Here is a 27,212-nt window from a genome sequence, read left to right on the forward strand (position 1 = left end):
CTTTATAGTCACACTAGATAGACAAATAAAACTGAGTAGGAAATTGGTCGAGTTGGGGAATCGAACCCTGGTCTCCGGAGTGCGAGAGACGAGCACGTTACCACTCCGCCATGCTAGCTCGGTGGTTTGGAATGAACAAAGGCGCGTCTAGTGAATAAGGTGTCTTCGTTCACTCCCATCTTCCTCCCTTCCCGCTACTGCGAAGTTCAGGTGTCCACCGAGATATGCGAGAGAGATACATTTCCTTTCCTCAAAAACCAGTATACCGTCGAGCGAGGCATAGAGCCGAACGGGCGATGGCGTTCTGTGGACTCCCTGGCAGCGTTGCAAAACGCTGTCGCTTTCCACTCTTAGAGGCGAAGCTCAACTACTTAACCACACATCAGTGACACAAACAGCAAGACTGCACCCAAGGCTTCCGCCTCAACGCACTTTAGGTCAACAAAGTGCCCCCCGGAATTTTTCACTCCTTATATTAATTTTTCGAGTTTTTATTTCATTTTGTTATTTCCTCATCGATATCGTCATCAGCACTATCATTATCATCATCGATATCGTCATCAGCACTATCATTATCATCATCGATATCACCAATTATTACTTCACTTATTCTCAACATGAGTTCCTATCATTATCACTATTTTCAGTATCTATTTACTATCACTACTATCATTACACATATATTGCTTATTAACTCTTCTTTATCAACTTTTACATTTGATTTTAATTACCGTAAATTTATGACTGACCTTTCATGCGGACACTTTTGTGGACACTTTTAGTCTACAACTTCCGTCTACAGCTTTCGGCCACGCCACTCATGAGCCAAGAAAGGCTTACGCATTAATAACCACGAGTTAATCGCATTACCCGCGGTGTCATGAAAGTCGGTCGTCGCCATGGGCTGGAGGGCCTCCTTTGAGGGGTATCTGCCGCTTCTTTCTTCAGTTGCATCCGACTATGACCTAACCTTACCGGTTTCGCGCATTAATCAACGAAAGCTGGTTCGCATTAGTGGTACAGAGGTCTGGAATGACAGGTCCGTTTGATTCACAGGTGACAGCCCAGTTGGGCGTCTCCGTGCAACTCGGCCTTCCTGCGCTTGCCACCAGCCTCGGTGGTTAGGGCGCTCGGCTACTGAGCCGAGAGTACCCGACTACGAAAACCGGCCCTTGCGGCTGCGTTTCCATAGAGGTGAAAAGCAGATGGCTCTCGTGTGCTGTGCAGTGTCAATGCACAATCCCGTGGTGCTCTGAATTATTCCGGAGCCCTCCACTACGACACGTCTTTCAGAGTGAAAGCTCTCCCAGTCAAAAAAAACCATTGGAACCAATTGGACATTCCAATTGGAACTAAATGGACATTCCCATTGCTTCCAATTGGATTTCCCAATTGGAACCAATTGGTTCCAGTTGTGTTTTTAGCCCCCGACCAATTGGATCCAACTGGACTACCCAATTGGACCCATTAGGCCAGGCAGTTATTTGACCCAGAAAATATTCACAAAACATGCTACGTTCATTGAGAAAGGTAGCTAAATGTTTGAATAATATGCTCTAGGATCTTGGATGAATATTTCTACAACTTAACATATTAAAATGTGCAAAAGGAAAACTGATATATGAGGACTGCAAGGAGACACTGTGCCTAGTACCAATCAACATTTTTCTACGGAATTGAAATTAACATGCTTTTACGGAAATCAAAGCCAACAGACACACATGCATCACACACAAGCAACACTGCACATTCAGGCACTAGTAGCATACATTAGCTCAATATGTACATCCAGAGAACACACTTCTGCTCCAACTTATATACCCAATTTATTAGGCTCTCATGCTGGGGCCGGTGGCGCTTGCCCACTGAGCGCAGATATTTCATTTAATTTCAGCTCCAGTGGTGGTATAGGTGATGAGTACAATTTATTAGGCTAAGCTGCTGATAGCTCTTATTGTAAGTACCATATTATTTCTACGTTTTTCGTCAAACGCAAACATTCATTGGATAAATTGGGTGCAGTTCGGCGGACCAATTGCATGCAATGGGTAAGACCAATTGGGCTCACCACTTGGAAACCCAAATGGTTCAATTGGTTAGTCCATTTGGACCATCCAATTGGAACACCATTCCAATTGGAACCAATTGGAAACTGAACTCGTCCAATTGGAACCAACTGGAACCCATTGAAAATCCAATTGGTTCCAATGGTTCTTTTTTTACTGGGCTACTACACTAGTCCGAACCACAGTTTCATTGTGTACGTGCAGCCGGAGCCTAGGAGCGGAGAAGCAGTTGGTCAGCAACTGCATCTCTAGCAACCGAATCTGCATCTAGAAACAGGTGATCGCTGCGCCAAGCTTCGCGCAGCGTAGCTGCACTGGATCGCTAGACTAATATATACCCGTATCACGGGTATTAGGCCTGTACTAGTTACTGTGGTTAACCATGATGTGACGTCATAGTACGCTAATGAGCATAGTTAGTAGTAAACATGTAAGAATGTCCACATGCAATACATCATTAGAAATAGGAAGTATAGCCTAATTATGTAACACTAATTAGGTTAATTGCTATAATTAATCATTTGATGGGTATGCCACAATGCAACAGGTAACTACAAGTGCTAAGCGCGTGCATTGACCTTCAGCTTGACCTTGATGGTGGTGGTGTAGCTTTATTACCAGCGGATACAGAGGAGCGACCAGAAGCCGTCCCCCACTTTAACGATGGACGCCTATCCCTTGGACAGTGGCGGCGCCTTCAGCCAGCTGGAAGAGCTTGATTTGTGTCCCCGGGTTGGGCCTGAGCATTGGAGCTTCCCAATGATCAGAGTCAGTATATGAAGCGACTCCCGGGTTGTGAGCAGGGACTGCGAGCAGCTCCAGATCATATGATTTAGATCGGCTTGCTGTCACAACTGACCTTGAAAAAGAATTCAGCAAAATGTAAGAATAACATTGGGTAAACGGATGACGTCATATAGGTATAACACAATGTAAGTCACATGACTTAGCATGATGTCAATCGGCGCGTTAAAAAGGCGCTTACCGAGGCTGCTCTCGCGGCGAAGATGACGTTATGTAGCTTTCAACAACCCATGGTCCCCGCCGGTTGTCCTCGTTGAAAAGAAAAACGCCGCGTTACGGTTCTGCGTTATTTACCGGCAGCTGAACGCAGTCACCAAGAAGGTTCGTTGACCCGCTGCCACGTATCAATTACTCTATCGAGCAGATTGAGGTCAGTGATAGGGACCGTGAGAAGAGGGCTTTTGCCACTCCTGACGGCCTTTGTGAATCTAAAGTTCTACCTTTCGGCCTTTATTCTGCGCTTGCCACATTTCAGCGGACGTTGAACACTGTCTTCACCAGTCTTAGGTGACCGTGCTGCCTAGTCTATCTCGACGACGCGGTGATTTTCGCAGAATCGTTAAGTCAACATCTTGAGCACCGGGGGGGTGGCCCTCAAAACCTTTCGTTCAGCTAACCTAACACTGAAGCCACAAAAAGGCCACTGTCTATCAAGAACTAAAATTTCTCGACCATGTTGTCAGCACAGCTGGCGTGAAGCTCGACTCCTCATCGATTATTTGGAAGGTCAACCAACCACCATACCCGAGCGTTTTTCTCGAAACCTGCCGTCGTTTTCCCTGAAATGAGATGTGCTGTATGAGAAGAACCCTAGTTCCACTTCGCAAGCTTACCTCCTTGTCGGCCTCTCAATTTTTCGACAGGAAATCCTTTCTACGTGCCACAATGAGCCAACTTCTGGCCACGGCCACTTGGGATACCCTCTCAGGCTTGCGAGAACACACCACCTATCCTATTGGCCCAAACTTGCCACTGTTGTCAACTGTACAAGTAACCTATTGCACCACCGCATGCCCCATTCAATAAGATCAGCATGGACCATCTCGACCCTTTCCCTTTGCCCTCGGGTGACAACAGCTGCATTATCATTGCCACAGACTACCTCACTCGAAACGCCTAGGCCAAAGCCTTACCTAGTTGTACAACCTCCGAGGTTAGATACCTTCGTGAACCAGATCGTACTTCAACAGGGTGCCCTGACCATACATCATTACCGAGATAAGAACGGCCTCTACTTCGCAAATGATGGCCGAAATATTTCAACTGAGGAGTAAACCCTGTCGCTAAACTACTACTTACCACCCGCAAGCAAACGGGCCGACAGAGAGACATAATAAGGCCATGGCGGACATGTTGGCGATGTGTGTAGATGTCCAGCACAAGCATAAATCGGGAAGCTTCAAGTTCAGGATACGGTCTGGTAAAGCCGCGTGAAAAACGTTAGAGCCAAACTACGCAAGTGCAGTTTCGAAAAATTTAGACATCTCAATGCTTGCGCTGCCACAAACAAGTTAGAACAATTTTAAGAAAACTCGAAACTATGATTTCTGCTGTTTACATGAACTTTGTTAAACCGGAACCTATGTTGAACGGGTATTGCTTGTACGAAACTGCAAAACCATTTAGCTTCTTTCAGTATCCGCAAGAAATCGCGTACTCATTAAGCAAAATCCTAATATCTAGCCTCTTCGCAGATTTCAGAGCTATTGAAATACCTTTCAAAATAAGCGTCGACATAAATAACACATGAAAATAGAAAAGAAACGTCTTTATTATCACATTGCCACCAAGCAGCACTTGTACACAAGAAAGACCAGACAAAAGTTGTACACAATCTTCTGACAAGTGACGAGATATACGACCCTGCGTAGCCGGTACACAGGTCAAATGGCACTACCACCACTCCTAGGCATGGCCACGACCGCACTACAACGTTCCCGGGAGGAGGAACGAAAAATACCAAAAAAAAAAAACGAAGAAATCCGCCCTGCTTCCTCAGAAATGCTTGCTGAACTTGTCATACACACATTCACCGGTGCACAAACGCTGAAATGCGCTTCGCACCTCCATAGTTTGACACGGCAACAGTGAACAGCTCATGCAAACAGCAACAAACAAACCCACAACATTACACAAGCACCAAGCTTGGCCGCACAAATTTACATGGCAATGACTGAGTTTGTGCCCTGAGGTTTGTTGTACCCGAATGGCTGTCAAACTTCATTACCGCCCTCAGTACAAGCTATGGAAACCATTCAAATGCACAGCACTCGCTGGGGGTCACGACAGAGCAGATATTGAGAGACAAATAAATGTGGAATCGTTACAGCATGCCTAAAAGATGTACCTAGGCAGGAATCTGGAAAAAATAAATCCAAACAAAGATAATCTTTGGGGGAAACAGGCGTGTCAGTCTGCACCACCATTGGGTGAAGTTTTAATACACAAATTCTATCTGTCGCTAATAGCTAGCATAAAATGTTCAAAAAGTGGCAAAAGTGACGAAAGCAGTTCCTCATTTTTACACATCACATCAATGTGGTGGTGCACAACATGTCGGTATAATTATGCACGAAAGAAATAAATATTGGTGTGAAACTTGGCCAACGAAAACTTTTGAAGAAGTACGAGCCTGCTTTGTTCTAATCGAGGAGCACATAACTTGGGAAAAAGAAAGTTTAATATTAGAATCTCGGTTGTCGTGGTAACCACTTACACAGAGAGCCTTGCCAACCAGCTCCTGTTTTCTTGTAGTGCGCTCCTAAAGACCAGTGATCAACATGAAGTTTTCACATCAAGTTCTGGCAGCCTTTTCAACCGTGCATGCATAATCGTGGAGAGCTGCCACAAACAAAGAAAGGGTTGAATAAGTAAGAACTTTCAGCATAGGCATATGCAGAAGCATGACCTCACGCCACAGTTATGGGGCAATAGGTAAGAAAGACGTGACAAGTACAAAATTTGCTTCCCAAGCTCTGATGTTACCAGCGCTTCAATACTAAACTGCACATAAATTTTATCACCAAAGTGTTTTCCGAGTAGTGCGCAACCAGGGACAAAAGTCACTAGGACAAGCAAGAAGTGACTTCGGTGCACATATGCCATGTTTTTTCAGAATTCACTTCAATTCACTACCGCACATAAAAACACGAGAGTCCAACTTTCACCGTTCACCAACGACTTTTTGTCCCGGATAGAAGGTTCAGCAACTACTATTTTGCTTTTCATGAAATGAACCTTCTCAGTTGAAACAATGGTTAGAACTGCTCAGTTCAATCGGACTGATAATAAAAAATATATACAGTTTTGGATGCAAAAAAAATTAACGTTTTAACATGTGTGTGAAAAATTAGGGTGAGGCATGTTTCTTGTAGAAATAAAAGGGTCAACGGCTCTTAATTCAACATTAAATATGGTTTGGATAAGCAGTACTACACAACTAATCCTGTGAGCTAGAGAGCAAGTAATTGCAACAAATATTTACATGTGTAAATCATTCATTTAAGCCAAGAAAGAAACAAACCCACCAAACACCACTGCATGCACCATGTTCGTGTAAAACTAAACATCTCTTTACAAGATAGCCTTTCTAAACATCAGGTAACAAAATGATAGATTGTAATTTAAGTTCAGCATAGAGGTCTATTCAAAGGTTTAAAGTCCGCATCGCGTGACAGATTTTGACACAGATCGCTCGCACGACAACAATTACAGCAAAGGAATACACGTGCAATGAACCCAAAATAAACTAGGTCCATGACTCAAAGTGCCGTTAACTAAAGATTATAGAAAAGATTTTTTACAAATTTTTCCGGCACACAAATTTTTTCATCAGCACGATATATTTCAAGAGAGGGAACACTTCGCAAAAAAACAATTTTACAAGCAGAGCTAATCAACTTTTGTCTTTCCCAGACGAGCTGATGTGGTCCTCTTTAAACCACAAAATACTTGAAATTTATAAATTCAGCACATCTTCTCTAGCTCAAAAAGCTTTTGCACCGCCTCTGTGAACTGTTTAACAAGACGCCAAACTTTGCAACCATACGATTACACCCAGAACAGCAGCTTGGTAAAACTACCACCTTGCCAACTACAGTTTTCATAACTAAGACACCCAAGGTCATTCAAGGTCATTCAACAAACTTCACACTTGGACAAACTTCGAGAACCAACTCTTCAGAAACACTTCTCACAAAACGCTCACTTTACCAACATCGTGGTTAGTCTGAACTGCAACTCAACTGCTCTTTGGAAAACCACTGACATAAAAGGCTTTAAACAGCTCCTTTCAGCTTCATGCCTCGATACAGCTCACGAGAGGGAGGCAAAATCTCTCTCATTTATTTCTAATGTGCAAGATGCAGCCCTAAGCGTTGGCTTCACTCATGGCGAGCAGCGCATTCACGGCCGCATCTTTGTTCCCTCGATGGGTCTCGAGAACTCCCTTGACCACCTCGGCATCCATTTCCGGAAACATTTCTTGGACCTGCAAAGAGCATGTCATCATCATCACCATCAGCCTGACTACACCCACTGCAGGGCAAAGGCCTCTCCCATGTCTCTCCAATTAACCCTGTCCTTTGACAGCTGCGGCCACTGTATCCCCGCAAACTTCTTAATCTCATTCGCCCACCTAACTTTCTGCCGGCCCCTGCTACGCTTGCCTTCTCTTGGAATCCACTCCGTTACCGTTAAGGACCAGCGGTTATCTTGCCTTCGCATTACATGCCCTGCCCAAGCCCATTTCTTCCTCTTGATTTCAACTAAGATTTCAACTAATGAGCATGTAGTGGGTAGCATATGTTAAGATATGTTAAAGGATCCATCAGATGGCTGTATCTAATGCACTGCTAGAACAGCACCATGCCCCGCTTTTCAATATAAAAGCTTCCAATATGCCTTACGAGGAACAATACATCTAGACCATGAAATTTATTAGAAAATTCAGTGCGACTAGGGAATGTACCTTCAAAAACAACTCCACAGTTTTGATTGGTTTGGTTTATTGGGGTTTAACGTCCCAAAGCAACTGAGGCTATGAGAGACGCCGTAGTGAAGGGCTCCGGAAATTTCGACCACCTGGGGTTCTTTAACGTGCACTGACATCGCACAGCACACGGGCCTCTAGAATTTCGCCTTCAAGAAATTCAGCCGCCGCGGCAGGGATCGAACCCGTGTCTTTCGGGTCAGCAGCCGAGCGCCGTAACCACTGAGCCACCGCGGCGGGGCTCCACAGTTTTGAGGCAAGTCACATATTACACCCAGAAATGGCCCACAACAAAATAAGCATTTACATAATAGTGTTTAGCAATATAGTAAAATCTTGTTAGAAGAGACACTCAACGGACATGAGAAAGATGTCTCTTATAACCAAGGTCTCTTGTAACCAAAAACTCTAAAAACACTGATGAGTTGGGCTAGATAAGTTCATCAGCGTTGAATACATTGTTGGGGCTGTAACCGTGAAGTAGCTGAGGAGGAAGTTCACGATCTCTCCATGAGGACATGCAGTCTGGATATGACAATTTCGGTGCAGAGAGACAGTAATCGCAACTATGTGATGTGCGACGTGAATTGAGGCAAGAAGAATGAGAATTGCAGTGCATACGAGGTGGTACAATGTAGGCCACGTTGTACGAGCATATCTGGGCTGTGTCTCTTCTAAATAGTGACGAATTTAATCTAGGGACCCAAAAAAGTTGCCCTTAAGGGGGACACTGGTCTTGAAAAGAAAATTTGATTAATTTAGTCATAGTTATGAAATTTTCAGGGCACATGTATTTTTGTGCGCTGATTCTTGGTATGTCATTTAATTTCATGTAAAACAATTCCTTGAGCACTTATGCACTTTGTATGCAAGTATTTTGCGGAGAGTTATGAAGAAAATTTGCTGCAGGAAACTCACTGAAATGTATGCCATTGGGTTCTCTTGACACCAAGGAATACAATAAGGGTGAAATTGTCTTCCTGCCTATCATAGAACTTGAGTTATAGAGTTTTGAAGTTGTCGCTTCAGAAATGAAAAGGAAAGTGTGTATTCCTGTTTCTGAAGTGGCAGCTTCAAACCTCCATAACTCAAGTTCTATGAGAGCCAGGATGATAATTTTACCCTTATTGTATTCCTCGGTGTCAAGAGAACCCAATGGCATACATTTCAGAGAGTTTCCTGCAGCAAATTTTCTACAAAACTCTCTGCAAAACACTTGCATAAAATGTGCATAAGTGCTCAAGGAATTGTTTTACACGAAATTAAATGACATATCCAGAATCAACGTACAAAACTACATGTGGCCTGGAAATTTCATAACTGTGACTTCATTAATAAAATTTTCTTTTCAAGACCAGTGTCCCCCCTTAATAACCGAGTATCTCTTGTAACCATGTCTCTTGTATGTGATATTGTTAACATGGAAAATATAGAAAAAACAACCAAACCACTTTCAAATGTCTCTTACAACCAAGTGTCTCTTGTAACGAGATTTTACTATACTAGTATGTTCATACCTTGAGCTTACGATCACTACCAAGACGAGTGAATGGTCTCAAACTTTCGTTTGAATTAACCAGAAGAACGAGCTCACTGGGCCTGAATCTTGCCACGCTCATGTCAAACTTACAACTCACTCGCGCTTCACGTGACATTTAATCCCGACATGCCGCAACTTGAAGCATGCAAGGCGCACACTGTTCACCTGCTTCACGTCGTTTTCGGTGATGGGAACGGGCGGGGGCTGCTGAGCTGCCGGCTGCAAAGCTGGATTGTAGCCGGGAGTAGCCGCCACCATGCCAGGTCGTGCCACTGGGACAGTGTAGGGCGGGTACACATAGCCTGTAGAGGGGGGGGAAAAAATATAGAAAAAAGAAGTGTTCACAGTCACCCCTGAAGAGCAGCAAAAAAGTGGCAGGGTTTTAAGGGGGGATGAGGGTCTTAAAACTAACTTTTTTATTTATGGCTAGAATCTCATGAAATATCGCACACAGATGCGTTTTTCTCTTCTGATTCCAAATATGTAATCATGATTGAGCTGGTGGTCTTATTTCTTCCAAAGTCTAGAACGTAATTAGGTAATTTCTTACGCAGATTTAATGAACTTTCTCATTGCATTTTGTTGCCTTTATTTACACGAATCGATAGCCAGAGAGTTCCCATGCCCGATGACATTCTTCGTTTTTCTCTAAAGGTATGTCATCCTGATATACTATGTCGAGAGTAAAAGGTTGCAGTATTTTACACTGCAACTGTTTAAGTTAAGTGTAAATTGCTATTTATATGTGGCCTAAACAAAAAAACCAAGAATGTCATCGGGTATGAGAATTTCCTGGCTATCAATTCATGTAAATAAAAACAACAAAATGCGATGAGAAAGTTCATTAAAGCTGCGTAAGAAATTACCTAACTACACTCTAGAATTCAAGATAACTTTTGATCTAAGACCACCAGCTCAATTATGACTACATATTTGAAACCCGAAGAGAAAAACACATCTGTGTGGAAAATTTCACGAGATTCTAGCCACAAATAAAAAGGTCAGTTTTAAGACCCTCGTCCCCCCTTAAGTAGCTAAACTGAGTAGATGAGCCAGAGCGTGTATTTAGCCTGGTTGGCTCATGGTTTTGCTTTGCTGAGTCGTCGGCAAGTCTGGCAACGATATTAGATTCAGGTTAAGCTCTGATCAAAGTTAAGCTGATTTGATTCGTCCCGAGTCGCAGAAGGAAGTTGTTGAAGACTATGATATGCAATGCACAGCGAGAGAGTGTGTTACACTTTAACACGAGGCGTGACTGGCTGCAGCGATAGCCTAGTGCTCTCGTGCAGTGGCCTGCAAAGCTCATCTGTTCGCGCCGCCGCGGGTTCGAATCCCAGTTGCGGCAGCATTTTCTTATGGTTTGGTCAAGGTCATCTTCAAGGTCAAGCTTCACACAAACTTGATGAGCCGATCAGACCTTGTGAAGTGGCGCTTTCACACTAAAGGCTGAAGGGTCAGTAAACAGAATGAAGTGCACAAACTTAGGTTTTCGTTTAGCTAAAATTTAATCTCCAAGCTGATTTCTTCACAGTGAAACTTACTGTAAAGGTCGCACTTTGAGGTTTACCCTCTACAGCAATTCATCTGACAGTGGTAGCTGCCTGATTGGCATGGTTTTTATACCGATAATTGCTGCCACCTGCAAGACCAACCACCAAATGAACGACTCAAAATCGGACAAATTTAACTGTCCCATGTGAGCTGGGCCGAAACACATGGCCACCAACCCTTTGAGCTGCTAAATTGCACTGTCCCATCCCAGCTTGCTACGGGTGCTTTTTTGAGTTGCTCTTGTGGAAAATGCTGGTATTCCATTTACTACAGAACGAACCATGCAAGCACCAATACGAAATGTACACAAGACAGACTTGGGCAAAATGCAACCTTTATGGAAAATTTAGAAACCAGAAAAGACCAGCAGCAGCAGTTGAAGGAAAATTTCAGACAAGAGTAAAGAACACAAATGCAGTTTGCCTAATACAACTGACTTCCGATAATACAAGGCTCAAAAGGCACGAATTCAGGCCAGCCAGATTCCGATTCTGCCAAAGAGGTTTGTGTGCATGCGACCACCTCTGGCCACAAAGGATCAGAACAACAGACACTAACACTCTTGAACTGCACCTTGAAAGAAACATTCTGTTTACTAAAACTGTCCCTTACTCTGTTTTAGATTCATGATTGAATGGGTGATGCCAGAGTTAACATCAATAACACCGTGTGATCATCATATCCCTATCACAACCGTCAACGTATTGACATACCAGCAGCTGCCGGGTACTGCACCACGCCCGGCATCATGTATGGGGTGTTGACAAGTACCACTGGAGGTGCGGCCAGGGATCCAGGTGGAATTGCCTGCAGTGACATGCACGAGATAAGAATGTGGCAAACATCACGCGCGTGCGATGCCATCTTCAGGGAGATAGTTTAACGATTTGCCACAGAAAGTACATCGCATCAAACCATTACCTGGCATCGGCAGCCCAGAGTTACTGCATCATCAAAAAGCAGTGTACATATGCCTATAGTACTTACTGAAAAATGGTATGTTGAGGTAAAAGAAAGAGGTACCAGACATACACCACTGCCCCCAAGCATAACAGTATACTAGACACAAAAGAACACAGTGTTCACTGCTACCAACTTAAAGTGTCTTTGCAGAGTGCCTCACTTAAAATTTATAAAATGTGAAGAAACAGGGTCACAAAAGAATTACATCAAGCAAGAGAAGTGCTTGCCGATTAAATGGTTTGGTTTGGTTTATGGGGTTTAACGTCCCAAAGCGACTAAGGCTATGAGAGACGCCGTAGTGGAGGGCTCCGGAAATTTCGACCACCTGGGGTCCTTTAACGTGCACTGACATCGCACAGTACACGGGCCTCCAGAATTTCTCCTCCAAAGAAATTCAAGCCGCCGCGGCCGGGATCGAACCCGCGTCTTCTGGGTCAGCAGCCGAGCACCATAACCGCTGAGCCACCGCGGCGGCGCCGATTAAATGGATGCTTTCACTACATCATGAACATTCGCAGTTTTCTAGTGTGTAATGAAAATAGCCTTCACGACTGTCTATAGTACACTGACAGCATCGAACAGCAAGTCCTCGAAATAAAAAAAAAGTGCAAAAGTGCGCACGTTAACAAACATGAAAGAAAACAGTGACAAAAACATTTCATGGGCCAACAAACTCTCAGTGTGCTTTGTTCCTTGGATGTGAAACTCCACCCTATATACCACTACCCTTACAAAAATTTCTTTAGACAGCCCACAGACAATCGCAATTCTTGTAAGGGCATGCCAGACAACTCGGAAATTACAATGTAACAGACATAACAGACCAGTTGGTGCACCACACATTCTTGTAGGTTGCTGGGAATAAGTACAATGATGCAGCAGGCTGGGAACACACATGGACAATCAATAAGACAAAAACACAAAAGGCAACATTTCGCTGGAAGCAATGATATTCGCAATACAGCACAGCTATACAACAACAAGAAGTGCTCATAGCAAAGGATCTTCATACAGAAGAGAATGCATTATTTTCTCTAAAATTAATATGCCATTTAGTCCCAATCCTTCAATCATTCTCAGTAAACAAAACCCCAAAGTCATTTCAATTGGGCCATTTTGTCACTCAATAACTAGTTTCATGGCACAAAAGCATGTCACTTTAATATGATGGGAAATTCCTGCAAAGGTTGGCATCACGCTAAATGGTCATAGGACAGTTCGCACGTATGTTGTACAGGCAACTTCTGAAGGTATCAAGAGCTAAATTTCAATTCTAAATCATGACAAAGTGACTATGACAACTTTTGTGCTTAAAAGTTCTCAAATCCAGGAAACAAAATCCTGTCTTATCAGCTTTTATACTAAAACTTTTATTTATAGATTTGCAGGATGCTTGTGTCACTACAAGGACATTAACACATGCGGGACAACATTAGAAAGAGAAATGTGACAGACTAAATTCAAACAGGAAAAAAAAATAACCAACAAAAAACAAATTTAACATGCAGTTCAAACAAAACCAAAATAACATGAACTTCTCTACAAAGAGGTGTCTTTTATCATGCGTTACTACGTTACTTTTCTACACATAAAATCAATGCTGTCCTGTCGGTTGGTGTTATTAAAGGGACACTGAGGAGAGCACTATTAATATTTTTTTTATAGTAAAATCCGATGGTTCGGCATGTCATGGCTTTGCTGCCACTTGGCCGGCAGCGAAAGATGCATTTATTTCTAAGAAATTTGGATTCGAAGTTGAAAAAGTTTTTCCCGCCGCTCTGATTCAAACTTAAGATTCTCCTATGACGACACAGGACTAAGTGACGTGAAACATGACGTGCGCATGACGTACCGCAGACTCCGTGATTTCTGGCGGCCAGCAGTGCGGCCAAGCAGCAGCCGAAAAGAAAGCTACCGCCGGCTGCACGTTGAAGGCATCTATCGGCTATTGCGGCCGTCGCTACCGTCGCTTCGATTACGTTTGCACTGGCATTTTGCCAGTGTTACGATGGATCTCGTTCTCGAAGTCATCAACGAAGTTCTCGCAAATAGACACCTTTAGCATACCGTGTACCTTGTTACCGCTGGCGGAATACCGGGAGCCCGCCTACCGCCGGAAAACAGGCGCTGATTGGTCCCGATGCTTCAGGAGCGCGCGTAGCTGCCGGGCACGTGGCGCGATCTGGCAACGTCAAGGACATTTGCACATGCATTGGCTGCGCCTCAGGGATTTGTGGCTTCTCGGATCCTAGTGTTGCTAGAACCAATGGTTCTAGCAACACTGTTTTGTCCTATGACGTCACCACACTTGTACTTGCGAGTTTGGCCTGTGACGGCAATACCTGTATTTTGGTTCTTGCTCTTTTCTACGTTAAAAGAGCTTTGTTGTCAGTATGAGTGGCATTTTTGTAATCAGGAGCTGGTATTCTGTCGATACAAGCCAACTTCAATTTCTCCTCAGTGTCCCTTTAACTCTGACCTGCTCCCCAAGCAAGTTTTAGCAAGGGTCTTCACAGGGCACGCACCACATATTCTTGCATCTATGTCGCCATTCATGTGTCACAGTACTGGCAGAGACGGTAACCAATATCAAATCAAAACAGTTCTTTCATTAACTTGACTTTACAAGCAACTTGAAACATAATTCTTAACAAACGCCTAATGAGCAACATGGTTTGGCAACGAGTTGGCCATCAGGCAAGCAGCACGGTAGTAGTATGTACACCTAACACGAAAATATGCGGGGCAAAGGAAGACTTACAAGAGGGCACGAGTAATGCTGAAACATAAATAAAAGTAAGAAAAGAAATGCATCAGGTGCAAGACGATAGGGAACAGGCACAATGTGAAGTGAACGTGAAGCTAACAGCAAAACAATGTATCAAGTCCAAAAAATGAAAGTGGCATCAAATTTTCAGGCCTCGAGTGAAGTATGCACATGCACAGAGTACACATATACATATACAGAAGTTTAAACAAAGGCAACTAACTACCTGCCCTTCTGTTGTCCGAGATCTGCCACTAGTACTAGCATTACTATCCTGCAAGAGCCATCTTTATACAGCAAAAAGCCTGATTTTAAAAATTACTGGCAGGCTTTGCTAAAGCACCCTGTAAAACCATATGAAACGCTACACACATGATCCAGCGAGACAATACGTACTCCAGTGATCCAACTCGCACTCCACTGAGTGAATTTGCACTCAAATGAGTGGTTATGTCAGTGAGCCAATATTGCGGGTAGAGCACCATCATCATCATCATCAGCCTGACTACGCCCACTGCAGGGCAAAGGCCTCTCCCATGTCTCTTCAATTAACCCTGCCCTTTGCCAGCTGCGGCCACCGTATCCCCGCAAACTTCTTAATCTCATCCGTCCACCTAACTTTCTGCCGCCCCCTGCTACGCTTGCCTTCTCTTGGAATCCACTCCGTTACCCTCAAGGACCAGCAGTTATCTTGCCTTCGCATTACATGCCCTGCCCAAGGGCATTTCTTCCTCTTGATTTTGACTAGGATGTCATTAACCCGCGTTTGTTCTCTCACCCACTCCGCCCGCTTCCGATCTCTCAACGTTACACCTGCCATTTTTCTTTCCATAGCTCGCTGTGTTGTCCTTAACTAAAGCTAAACCTTCTTTGCTACCCTCCACTGTGCATTGGTGCTCTTTGTCAGAGTACCAGTGCACACTGATAAGAAAAACACCTGACCCTTTAGTGAGAGGATGACAATAGAGACTTTTAGTATAGCGCATGAGTGCTTACGTACGTTACACACAAGCATTTAGCGGGAGGTTACTATGGAAGTCGCAAGAGCACTTTTAGTTTACAGTAGAACAACTCGAACGCAACAACAGGTAAGGCCGCAGTGGCGCCATCCAGTGTTATAATGTAAAAACATTTTGTGTCATATTTTTCGCACTTAGACAAGGCATTGGCCAAGCATATCCAAGTCATATCACGTAGGTAGCCAGTTGCATGGCATCCCCATATGAGTCGTGCTACGAGCACTGCGACGGGCCAGCCACGACCGGTCATGGGCCAGCAGACCACCAAAAAGGCTACTTTTAGCAAGGCTATGACTACCTAGGCATAAAAATCCAAATCAAGCCAATCCACAGTCGGCGGTGTTTTGTTAGGGTTAGGAACGGCTGAATCGCTACACAGAATGCAAAATAGGGCAATTTTATCACTCATTCGTTCTGCTGTCGACAAGAGGAGGCAAAGCGAATATCACATGTTCCATTTAAGGGCAATGAAAATGCCTAACAGCACGACACTGACAATTTCTCTCCGAAGCGGGCGACGTGGGCGCCACCATGTTGACAACGCTATTTTTCCTGGTGTACGCAAGAGCATGCACTCTAAATTAAAAAAATAGCGTACGCAAAACCTCGGTTTGAAATAGCGTTTGGCGCATGCGCGGTACGACTGACGCTATTTTATAGTGTTCTCTATGCCTTTGCATACGTCTACGTACGCTAAACTAAAACTCTCTGATGACAGTGATAAGTGTGAGACCTGTTCGGCAACTAAGGCTGCTGCGATTGCTAGCCATTTTATACTTAGTCTTACCTGAGGCTACATAATAGTGGCGTTCAAGTCAAGCACTATAACATGCGATCACGTGCGGCATGCAGAGCTGACAGCCCCCCTATGCCCACCTGGTAGGAGAGGACGAGGTTGATGTTGCCCTCCTTGCCCTCGCCCTGTCGGCCTGAGAGAGGGTGCCAGATGTCCACGGTCTGCCCTGAGAAGACCGCCTCCGGGACGACCACATGCGCCCAGGCTATCTTCTCATTCACTGTGAACGCACACTTGAAAGGGAAACACAATCGAGATGTGAGAAAAACGCTAAAAGAAAATTTTCAGCGAAAAATAAGTGTGCGAAAGTGTGCAAAGCTAGTTAGTTATATGAGGTTTTATGGCGCATAAGCAACTATGGCTATCATGCGCCAAACACAAGGTTAGATGATGTCATGTCAAGTGTACAGAGGTTACATTATAAGAGATTTAAAACATTGGCTTTCTTTAGAAGCTTACAAACAAGTGAAAACTCGACAAGTGTTTGCTCGCCTAAAAGCAATGCGGGATGAAATGGAATGTGTTCATTGTAAAATACCGTAAAAATTTTTTTCCTAAGTTCTTCGAGATGCGAACAAGAAATTAAAATGTGATTTACTGTGAGCTCCTCACCACACATTTCACACAGAGGTTTGTCTTTTTTTGTTAATAAGAAGTGAAAGTGTGCAAAGCAATGAGGCAGTTTTGGAAAAAGCTCAAAAAGGAAAAAAAAAAAGATACGGTCAGAACAAGGAAAAAAACGATGCATTTCGAAGGGTTCAACCATTCCCACATAGCAAATGTTGCTTCAATACTGCAGGTACTTTTCAGGATACAGGGTAATCAGGGTACTTTTTGGGTGTCATGAAAGACCCTGCTGATGTCACGGTGCTAGCACACGCGAACAAGGAGAGTAGACGAGAAAAAAATGACACAGAACACTCTCAGTTCCTGTCTGCGTTACCTTGTGTTACTGGCATGGATTTTAATGTAAACTAACTTGCCCAGCTTCTCATATTAGAATCTGCTGAAGTCCTTAACTCAAAGGCCTTGCTCTGTAATGAAGCCCAAAACTAACGATGGCTTGCTGGCAAGCCAAGATGCTTCTACATATGCTTACTTTGGTCTGGTATACAAACTGACTTACTTACGTTTGTTCACAGACTTATTAATGCGAGAGCATTAAGCGGGGACGAGGGTCTTCAAACTAACTTTTTTATTTATGGCTAGAGTCTCATGAAATTTTGCACACAGATGAATTTTCTTTCCTGATTCTAAATATGTAATCATAATTGAGCTGGTGGTCTTAGACCTTAAAAAGTCTAGAATGTAATTAGGTAATGTCTTACGCAGCTTTAATGAACTTTCTCATTGCATTTTGTTGCTTTTAACTGCATGAATTGGTCGCCAGAGAGTTCCCATACCCGATGACATTCTTCGTTTTTCTCTAAAGGCATGTCATCCTGATATACTATGTCGAAAGTTCATCCTGATATACTATGTCGAAAGTAAAAGGTTGCGGTATGTTACACTGCAACTCGTTAAGCTAATTGTAAATTGCTATTTGTATGTAGCCTAAACAAAAAATGTAATAATGTCATCAGGTATGGGAATTCTCTGGCTATCAATTCATGCAATTAAAAGCAACAAAATGCAATGAGAAAGTTCATTAAAGCTGCGTAAGAAATTACCTAATTACACTCTACAATTTAAGATAACTTTCGATCTAAGACCACCAGCTCAATTATGACTACATTTTTGAAATCAGAAGAGAAAAACACATCTGTGTGCAAAATTTCATCAGATTCTAGCCACAAATAAACAGGTCAGTTTTAAGGCCCTCATCCCCCCTTAATAGGTTATGTCAGCGGCTTTCTTGTCATCAAAACCGTGTCTGCAGCGATTGTGGGAAACTATAAAGAGATATCGTCTCAAAAGCGGTTGTAATCGGAGGAAGATGATGTGAAGATGCGCCTCAAAAGTTTTGGTGCCGATCGGATCATTAGTAGTTAATTAATTAGAGTAAAAAAAAAGTGACCAAAGGCGGGAATGGCCGGCTGCGAGTGGCGCGAAATTTGAATCGCCGGAAGTGTGGTGCCATGCGACACACCATGTGATGTACCACGTGATTGGCTCACGTGACCGGAGAGATGGGCGGAGCCAACGCGCAGCGCGAAATTTGAATGTCCGAAATGAATACTGAGGTGAAACAATGGAGGCCTTGGAGTTAATCAAAATTTAATCATTAATAACAAATTACAGAAACAGCAGTAGTAAATGAAGATGAATTAAAGTTCATTAGAGTAAATCAATTAATTGTGAATTAAATTAATCAATTCTGAATTGCAGAGAATAAACAGAGAAACAGCTACCGCCTGCATAACATTCAAAACCGCAAGGATTCAAAAGGATTCACAAACAAAGCCCATCTTAAACAGATGCCCGGACCATTCACCTCATTCTTGATGCTTGTGCTAAAAAAATCCACCATCATCAAGGATTCAAAGAACGGCGCAGACTCACCTCATCGTAAATTTCTACAAGGAATGTAGTCACACCTGGGGACAGGAAGCTGCAAGTGCACAAAAGCAAGTAAAAGAAATTTTACCATCATTTCAAGATACTGTATTTATATGTGTACAATAAAAGCAAGCTGATTCAAAGTTCACAAGACCTAAAAAAATGGCAGAATTATCCGTAGTTCGAATTACTGAATGACCTCAAAGAAAGTGACAAGCACCGCTTGTGCCCCAGCAAATTTAATTGTAAAAGGATCGGGTAACAGTAGCCAGCTTTGCCCGAAGCGATGCCCCCAACACTTCAATATACATGCAATCCCTCGCATAGCGGTTGTCACAGTGATTGCAGTACCAGTGCTCCTACATGTTTTGTGCTTCCCAGCAATGGGGCCATTCACCCTTTCCTTTCCTTTTTCTACCACACTCAACTCTTTCAATGCTTTCTCTTTCTCAACAGCCCCTGCCACCTTCTTTCCACATTCACAGCCAGCCTCGTTTGCCTGTGCACATGGCCTCAAGGTCATTTCAAGGTCACTGAAAAGTAGACCGCCTAGCAGCCACATGGCTTCAAGGTCATTTCAAGGTCATTAAAAAGTAGGCTTCTCCTAGCTGCTTGCGATTCTAGTGGTGAAGGTCACTGTCGCTATCTTGACCAATGCGAAAAAAAAAATTGCCTATAGTAGTTGTACAGTCGTGAGCAATATAAAAGGGAACAAGGTTTGAGCATTATTTTATGGATTACTCCGTACATATGTACGACAGGCACAGTTTTTTTTCTGCTTTATAACTAGTTTTCCTCTTGGCATATAATATCTAAAACTCATTCTCCAAGTTAGTGGAGAAATAAGCAGGAAATTCACAGTTTTGTGTAAGAAGTTTGTTCCATTTTATACTGCTCACAACTATACACTGGTTCCGACATAACGCAAGATTCATTCTGAAACCCATGAATTAAAGAAATAAAAAACTGCTACTTTATTTGTGTAAAAAGGGTAAGTCCCCGGAGACTTTAGAGCATGCTGACAAAAATATATATTCACACTTACTATGGAGTGCTATCAGAATCATTTAAAATTTTCGAGTTTAAGCCAACCAAAAAATCCAATTTTCGTGATGGTTACGAGAAGCAAATAAGGCAGTGTTATCTGATCTGAACAAGCAGCTACAGCGGCATATCGTTAGTTCATGCTCTATTAGCAATAATTTTTTTTTATTTTCGCATGAAAAATACAGTGCAAAAAGGTGACTGAAGAAAAAGCTGCTTTGTTGCGGCTTGACTCAGCTCCAATCACCCGTCACCCATCAGCAGTGACAAATGATGTACTATTACATGCAAAATACACAGGGAAAAAAGAAAACATACATCATCAGAAAACACTGGAACTGGAAACAAACATGGCATAGTACTTCAGTACAGGGTGTAATGGTGGCAGTATACAATCTTTATATGCACAGTTCGGTAATATGTTTATGGGATAGTTGTGCCATATCAACTTGTAATGCATCCCCAGTACTGATTCAGTATTGTTGGTAACGTATGTTGGGCCATCACCATACCGTAATTAGTCCGTGATGATGGAACCAGCCAAGGTGATTGATTACGAAAGCAGGAATTACTAAAAGGCTTTTTTTTAGTTGCGTTAAATGTAAAAATAAATCTAAGGTACTTTTAATGGCCTTTCTAATGGACTGAGAGTCTACCCAGATAAACTAGTCTTAAATATCATTCTTATTCAGCTCATCCACTGCCACACAAAGACCACTGTTGTGCAGCCACGGCACGAGGAAAAGATTGACCCTTTCAAGGTCAATACACAAAAACAAGAAAGCCGCCTCACCAATGAAACAATTTGTTCCAGTGAGGGTTCTTGGCACCGTTGTAGTCCGTGTGCGTTTCGTACACATTGTGACCAATGCGGATCCGCACGTAGGGATCCATGCGCGTGACACCATAGTTCTTCACCAACTTCGCCTGCGAAAAATCGAAAGCACGTAACCGCGTGACAAGATCTATGGCAGGGCATAAGGCCACAGTAGAGACGGCTAATCAAAGGCAGCCATTTTGCTGTCCCATTTGAGTGTCACTTTTTGCACAATGAACAACTGGCTATCCCTGACACAAGTCGTTCACAAAGGCTGGCAAATCAGGCTCCAAGTTATCTAAGCAGTAAAGCAGCTTGGAAAACAAAATAAATTAAAACCGTACACAACAAACACAAACGTACTCTCTGTTCATTAAAACGCACTGAACAAGATGACAGATCTGTTTCTATTAGGTGGTATTTTGTATAATAACACACAAAATATATCCTGTTTAATTCAACTCTACTACGCGCAAGAAAGAAAAACCTGGGCAAAGAGCTAGCAAATTAGGGCTGCAGCTGGCAAATACATGTACGTAAATGATGGGGACAACGACGACGAATTTAATGGCAGTTTTCGCTTCAGAAGTCTACATGAAATGGTCACTGTTGCAACTTAAGCAGATAAATACAGTTGGTTCCGTCGTCCCTCGCTTCAACTAAGATTAGGCACTAGTTTGTTCGCTGCCGTCATCAGAAGCAAAATGCAATTTTCTTGTGCATACAACATGACGGTTATAGAGTTAATATGCTATCTTTGCGTTGCATCTTCCCCAATGGAGACCAATCTTGTGTCTTCTGATGGCTACACACCTTTAACTTCACAACTTTAGCACTCCATAAACATTCGTTTTATACAAATATTTGCACAAATAGAGAATAATCACATAAACGTCCGGTTCGATTCAGTTGTCTCACTATTAGATTCATTTTTTAACTGAACTATTCGTGTCGGTTTCAATAGCAAAGCTGGCCTATTCGTATTCAGTTTCGCACACCCCTACATAACTCTAAAAGAGCAGAGACGCTACCACGACCACAAAAGCACCCAAACAATTACACAGCCCAACAGCACCACACTGAGACAGGAGTAAAAAATAGTGGAGAAAGTGGCTTGCAGCACACCATGGGCATGCAGCGTGCATTAGGTGGAATAACTGCCTGAGATTCCGCCTATTCTGCAGCAGACAGATTCAGAAGGAGCGAATCCGACTGCAAGTTTTCCATTTCACGGGGCTGAACATCAGCGCTGGATTTGCCAAGAAAAGTAAGGTCAGCACTATAAACAAATGAAATTGCAGGGTCCGGCTGAGCAGAGCAGGCACTGCTATGCAAAGCAGCAACATTGCGCTTACTGCCATAATTTTTTTTTGTCTGAAATGCACACCATCAGCCCAATGGGGCTGTGCGTTCAACAGAGGACCAAATGCGGAATGCGTTCTTAATCTAGTAGACATTACATCTGCTGCTGCCCTTCCAATGCAAAGTGGTGGATGAGAAGGCACGCCAAAGCTCTCTACATTTTGTACAGCAAGTCCCCACCCTGGAAGGTACAGCTGTGCCCACTTATACTTCGCACTGGAAGTTGTTTGAGCCACGGTTGCAGTGTTGCCACAACACACAAGGCGTTTGTTGAAACCACCTATACGTGGACTTATACAGGGTGTAGCGGATTTACACGCACTAAAAGCTGCATGAAACATGCTTACATCTTCCTTCCTGACAAGGTTGGTTGGTGTGGTTGGTTTATGGGGTTTAATGTCCCAAAGCGACTCAGGCTATGAGAGATGCCGTAGTGAATGGCTCTGGAAATTTCCACCACCTGGGGTTCTTTAACGTGCGCTGACATCGCACAGAACACGGGCCTCTAGAATTTCGCCTCCATTGAAATCCGACCGCCGCAGCCAGGATCGAACCTGCGTCTTTCGGGTCAGCAGCCGAGCACCATAACCACTGAGCCACCACGGCGGACCCCTTCCTGACAAGCGTTCACTACAAACCAACACAAGCAGCTACACGAAACATACTTACACCTTCCTTTCTGACAAGCATTCACTACAAACCGGGTCAAGCAAGCTCTACTCTGTGTTACGAGCCCTACCTGGATGACGGAGATGCTGAGTCGGCCAACAGCTTGGGCAGTGGTGAAGGCTGCCCCCGACAGCTGGTGCTGAAGGGCAAGGGCTGCCTGTTCGTCGGCAGCGATCTGGCTCTGGGGACCGCCACTGCTCCCATTGGGCGTCGTGTCGACTCGCAGGAAGTCGCCGGGAAGCTCGCCGACGAGTAGCTGCACTCCCGGGGTCCAGTCAACCGCATTAAAACCGTGCCACGACTCTCGTCACACAGGCTTCACAGCATTACAGAGAAGTAGATTGACAATTACACATATTTTTTCACAAGCAACAAATGACAGCAGCTTAAAAGCTCGAATCGCTGCCGAGTTTTAGGAGTTTCCCGAAATCGTTGTCCCACACATGGCTTTCCAGAGTCACCGAGTCAGTTCCATTTTCCATCGGAAACATAACCATCAAGTAAACACAGAGTGCAATGGCAACCTGTATCTCATGCCATACTACCGCAATTCTTTCGGCAGAGTGGTACCTTGAGTGAAGTTTCACACCTGACAAACAGAGCACACTTGAGGAGTTTGCCAGCCCAAAAATTACTAGAACCAAAAAAAAAAAAATAGTGGAATCATCTATACCTTTGTACAGTTGCATATTTTGTTACCTACATTTGTTGAGTCACTGTCATTCTCCCAGCAGCCATTTGAGAACAAACACGGGGCACAACAGCTGGTCTGCTAAGTCCCACCATCACGTGAGCACAGCATGTCACTAGGAAGAAAAGCTATATACACCCTCTTCACGTTGTGTGACTTTCATATACATTTATAAAGCAGCACCCAGGCAGCTGTTAAAGGACTACAGACACCAAATTTTTGCTTGTGTGTTTTCTTCTTTCAAATGATGCATTAAACATTAAAGGGGCTCTAATAAAGTTGCGGTATGCCTGTGATGTTAAAGCATGCCGCTTCACGAATATTGTCCAGCAAGAAAATATTTAGCAGCTGCAGGCGAATACCACGTGGTGATCTTATTTATTGTAAGTTCTAATGCATCATTTCAATAAAGAAAACGCAACTAAAATTAGGCATCCGTAGTCATTTAATGGTAACTAATCCCTTGTTTGAACTCCCAGTGTTCCCCCGAACACTTCGGACTTTTGCTACACAGTGATCACATCTATGGAACAAAGCACGTCATGAGAGCTTCGGTCGCTTATTGACGGCCAGGAATATACCCACCAGCTGTTTCACAGGAAGCAACTGACTGGTCCAAAAGTATGGAATTGTTTACAATTCATCAGGGATACCTAACTAATTAGTCATGCCAGACATTGATGGCATGACCAATAAAAGCCCCCTGAAGAGGTTTTTCAATAATAAAAAGAGTGGCGATGGTCCACCTGGCTGCCATTCAATGTACGTCATAGAGTTTCTTACTATTACCTAGAGGGAAAGCTGGCGGCGCTGCACTTCAGCCACCATGGACGCTCAAAGCATCATGGGGCGGTGAGCTACTTGTTGCGGGGCAGTCGTAGTTTTTCCGGAACACAGAGTGGCACTACTAAGATGTTTCATTCCGAAGACGCTGTTCGTGTGTGCGCAGACGACTTTCGCGCGAACGCAGTGTGCAAAACCAATAGTAGTGAAAACGCGACGACACACGACGCCAATAAAAGGTTTCACTTTTCTGAAATGCCATTAAAAACCTCTTATAATGTTTAAGCAACAATATTTTTTTAAAACATATTTACTTTTAAAAGTGCGCCTGTTAATAACGAAATATTAGTTTTTATAGTGTTCATTACTTGGCCAATAGGAGAGCGAGTCGTCTCTTATTTTGGGCAAACTTTGCACTTAAATGCTTTTCTGCTCGTTTGTTGCAATCATTAGACAAGATATTGAATGTTAGGACGTTTGTAGTTATCAAACAGCTTTATTTTTCTATTATTTTTTGGCCAAAAGTTGCAGTTCCGCAACAAGTAGCTCACCGCCCCATGATGCTTTGAGCGCCCATGGTGGCTGAAGTGGTCTCGGGGGGTCGCCATGCAAACTCCCATAGACGGGCTGCCAGCTTTCCCTCTAGGTAATAGTAAGAAACTCTATGATGTACATGACGACACGGCCGCCATGATGGAGCACCGCGCACAGCTTCCGCAATCAATGCCTGACTGAGCAGGTGGCGATAACCGGACGAGAAAAATGCGCTATACTTTCGCCAAACGCGCCAGTCTAAATGACCGGCTGTCATTACGACGCCGGTGCCAGCCATCTGTATAGTTTCTAGCAAAACTGGTCTTGCTGCCAATAGGTTTCCCCCAGGGGCCAGGTGGGGGCGCGCACCTCTGCCAGAGCGCGCATGCGCAGTAGACAACCGCCATATTCACTTCACGATCGTGCTTCCGCACGATGCTAAAAACACTCCATTGTACGCGATAACGTCGCCACGTGGCAATATGATAACCCCACCGCAAAATCGCACACACAATGCGACCGTGAGGCAGGGAGCAGATTCTCGTCGTTAGAAACTCGCATGCACACACACACACAACACTCCTCTCAGCATCCGCAAAGGCCGCTATCGCTCTCTAAGTGCAAGGTTTCATGCCGTGTCGCTGATAAAAAAAAAACTCGTCGCGTGGCCACCGCGTTGCTGCAGATATGGCCGGTAAAGAAAGAACGAAAAAAAAAAAAGGAAATGGCCAATGCACGTGAGCTACACGTGTCAACGACGAGGGACACTTTTTTTTGTTTGTTTTCGGTCTCGGCGCGATTAAACTGTCGCTATAAGTGTGCATCGTTCCCTCTACCGGGTTATCTACTACGCATAAAGTCCTCTGCGCAGTGTCAAGCGGAATGCAGGGGCACTCAAAGAAACTTTCGAAGCGACACCGGAAAGGCGCACGAATCACGACGACACGCGAAAATCGAGAAATCGCGGGAGCGGACAAAAATTGCGCCGTCACCGTGAATAACCCGCCTTCGGAGAGGTTATCGAGATCAATCGAGGTACAAAAGCATGTTATGCAACTTGGCTTCCGGATTACTCGAGACAATTAACGGAAGCCAACGACACAATCACGAGACAGCCAAAAGAGGCAACGCGCGGGCGGTTCGACGATCAGCGATGCGTCACTGTCGAGGCGACGCCCCAAGTTAGCCAGCAGCGAGGAAACCGTAAAGAATCGAGAGTGGCCGTTAGACACAAGCGGCGACGAAAGCTTACGAAAGCTGCCAAACGACCTCGGTCTATCGACGCACTTTCTCGTTCGACAGCGCGCGAACCGCCTGGGACTGTCGCAAAAAAGCAGCACAAAAGAAAGGGAGACCTTTCTAGAACAACTGCGTGAAGGGCGAAACGTTAGACGACACACGACGTAGTTGCGCAAAAGCTGGTACGCGCGGGAAACGATACTTTGTCCCCGCCGGCGTTGGGTCTAGACTCCGTTTCCTAGCGGAATGCCTGCAGCATCGAATAGCTCGGATCAGGAACTTTCGCGCTATCTCGAGTCATGTGGACGCGCGCTACAGCATCACAGCTGATGCGACCGGCTGTTCGCTTGGCGCAGTGCCATATTTATAACCAGCGCTGGTCCCGTTCCGATTCCTACCGCGTTCGGTGGGAAGTGGTAGACGTTGTAAGTCGTCACCCGAGTCCTCTCCGAGTAGGGCCAAAGTCGTCGGACGGATGTGGAGCCGCCGAACGGAACCACGAACGGGATGAAAATCATGTCCATACACCCGACGTCGCGCACACAAGCTCTAACGTTGAATGACACAAGCAGCTTTGAAATGTGTAGGTGTGTGTGTGCGCTGCGCAAACTGTTCCGCCGACGCACGGTGACGCACACATTACACCAGCGGGCCGCAAGATCCCGCTCGGAAGGAATTAAAAATAATCGCCGGCCGAGACTTCGAACTAAACATCATCTCTAACCGTTTTTTTAAAGACGCGTTGGGGAGCGGATTTCTTGAAGACAAATAAAAAAAAAACGTAAAATTCTCGAAGCCCGGGACATGTGATCAGGGACGATGACATCACGTCGTTGCCTTACGGCAACGGCTGGGGCGTTTTATTCGGCGGTAAAACTGCAAAATAATTAATTCGGATGGGATCAGGACTTAGCGCAACATGTCTCAAGCCTTACAGCTATGTTTTAACGAAAGTAGCCGAGAAATAAAAGTAATATTTACCTGTTTTCTCCGTTCTGCATTCCGCGCATCCGCTGAAGCAGACGCCATGTTTGTTTATATCGGTAAGATCTGAAGAAAACTTAAAGCCGCTTTTTCG

General features: G+C 44.2%; 2 protein-coding genes across 3 annotated transcripts in view; one reads left to right on the forward strand and one right to left on the reverse strand.

Moving 5' to 3' along the window:
• Positions 1–4,623: 4,623 nt before the first annotated feature.
• Positions 4,624–27,167, reverse strand: LOC149330399 (toll-interacting protein B-like). Of its 2 annotated transcripts, none has more exons than XM_089560944.1 (8): positions 27,116–27,167; positions 22,958–23,143; positions 20,833–20,966; positions 18,999–19,047; positions 16,577–16,729; positions 11,665–11,758; positions 9,566–9,702; positions 4,624–7,359 (listed from the first exon to the last, which is right to left on the reverse strand). In XM_089560944.1, exons 1-8 carry the CDS (start codon positions 27,161–27,163, stop codon positions 7,240–7,242), a joined length of 921 nt encoding a protein of 306 aa, XP_089417070.1. In that variant the 5' UTR covers positions 27,164–27,167; the 3' UTR covers positions 4,624–7,239. The 2 variants fall into 2 exon arrangements, with proteins under 2 accessions (XP_089417070.1, XP_089417069.1); XM_089560943.1 differs by lacking the exon at positions 27,116–27,167 and adding an exon at positions 26,533–26,794.
• CCT2 (chaperonin containing TCP1 subunit 2) overlaps positions 26,993–27,212 on the forward strand; it is a 30,706-nt gene continuing 30,486 nt past the window's right edge. The window contains exon 1 of the mRNA XM_089560941.1: positions 26,993–27,177. The gene's annotated coding sequence lies outside the window, so the exon portion shown is untranslated. The remainder of the gene's footprint in view (positions 27,178–27,212) is intronic.

This window comes from Amblyomma mixtum, chromosome 9 (genome assembly GCF_055824585.1).
Source record: "Amblyomma mixtum isolate Tamu chromosome 9, ASM5582458v1, whole genome shotgun sequence".
Lineage (NCBI taxonomy): Eukaryota > Metazoa > Arthropoda > Arachnida > Ixodida > Ixodidae > Amblyomma > Amblyomma mixtum.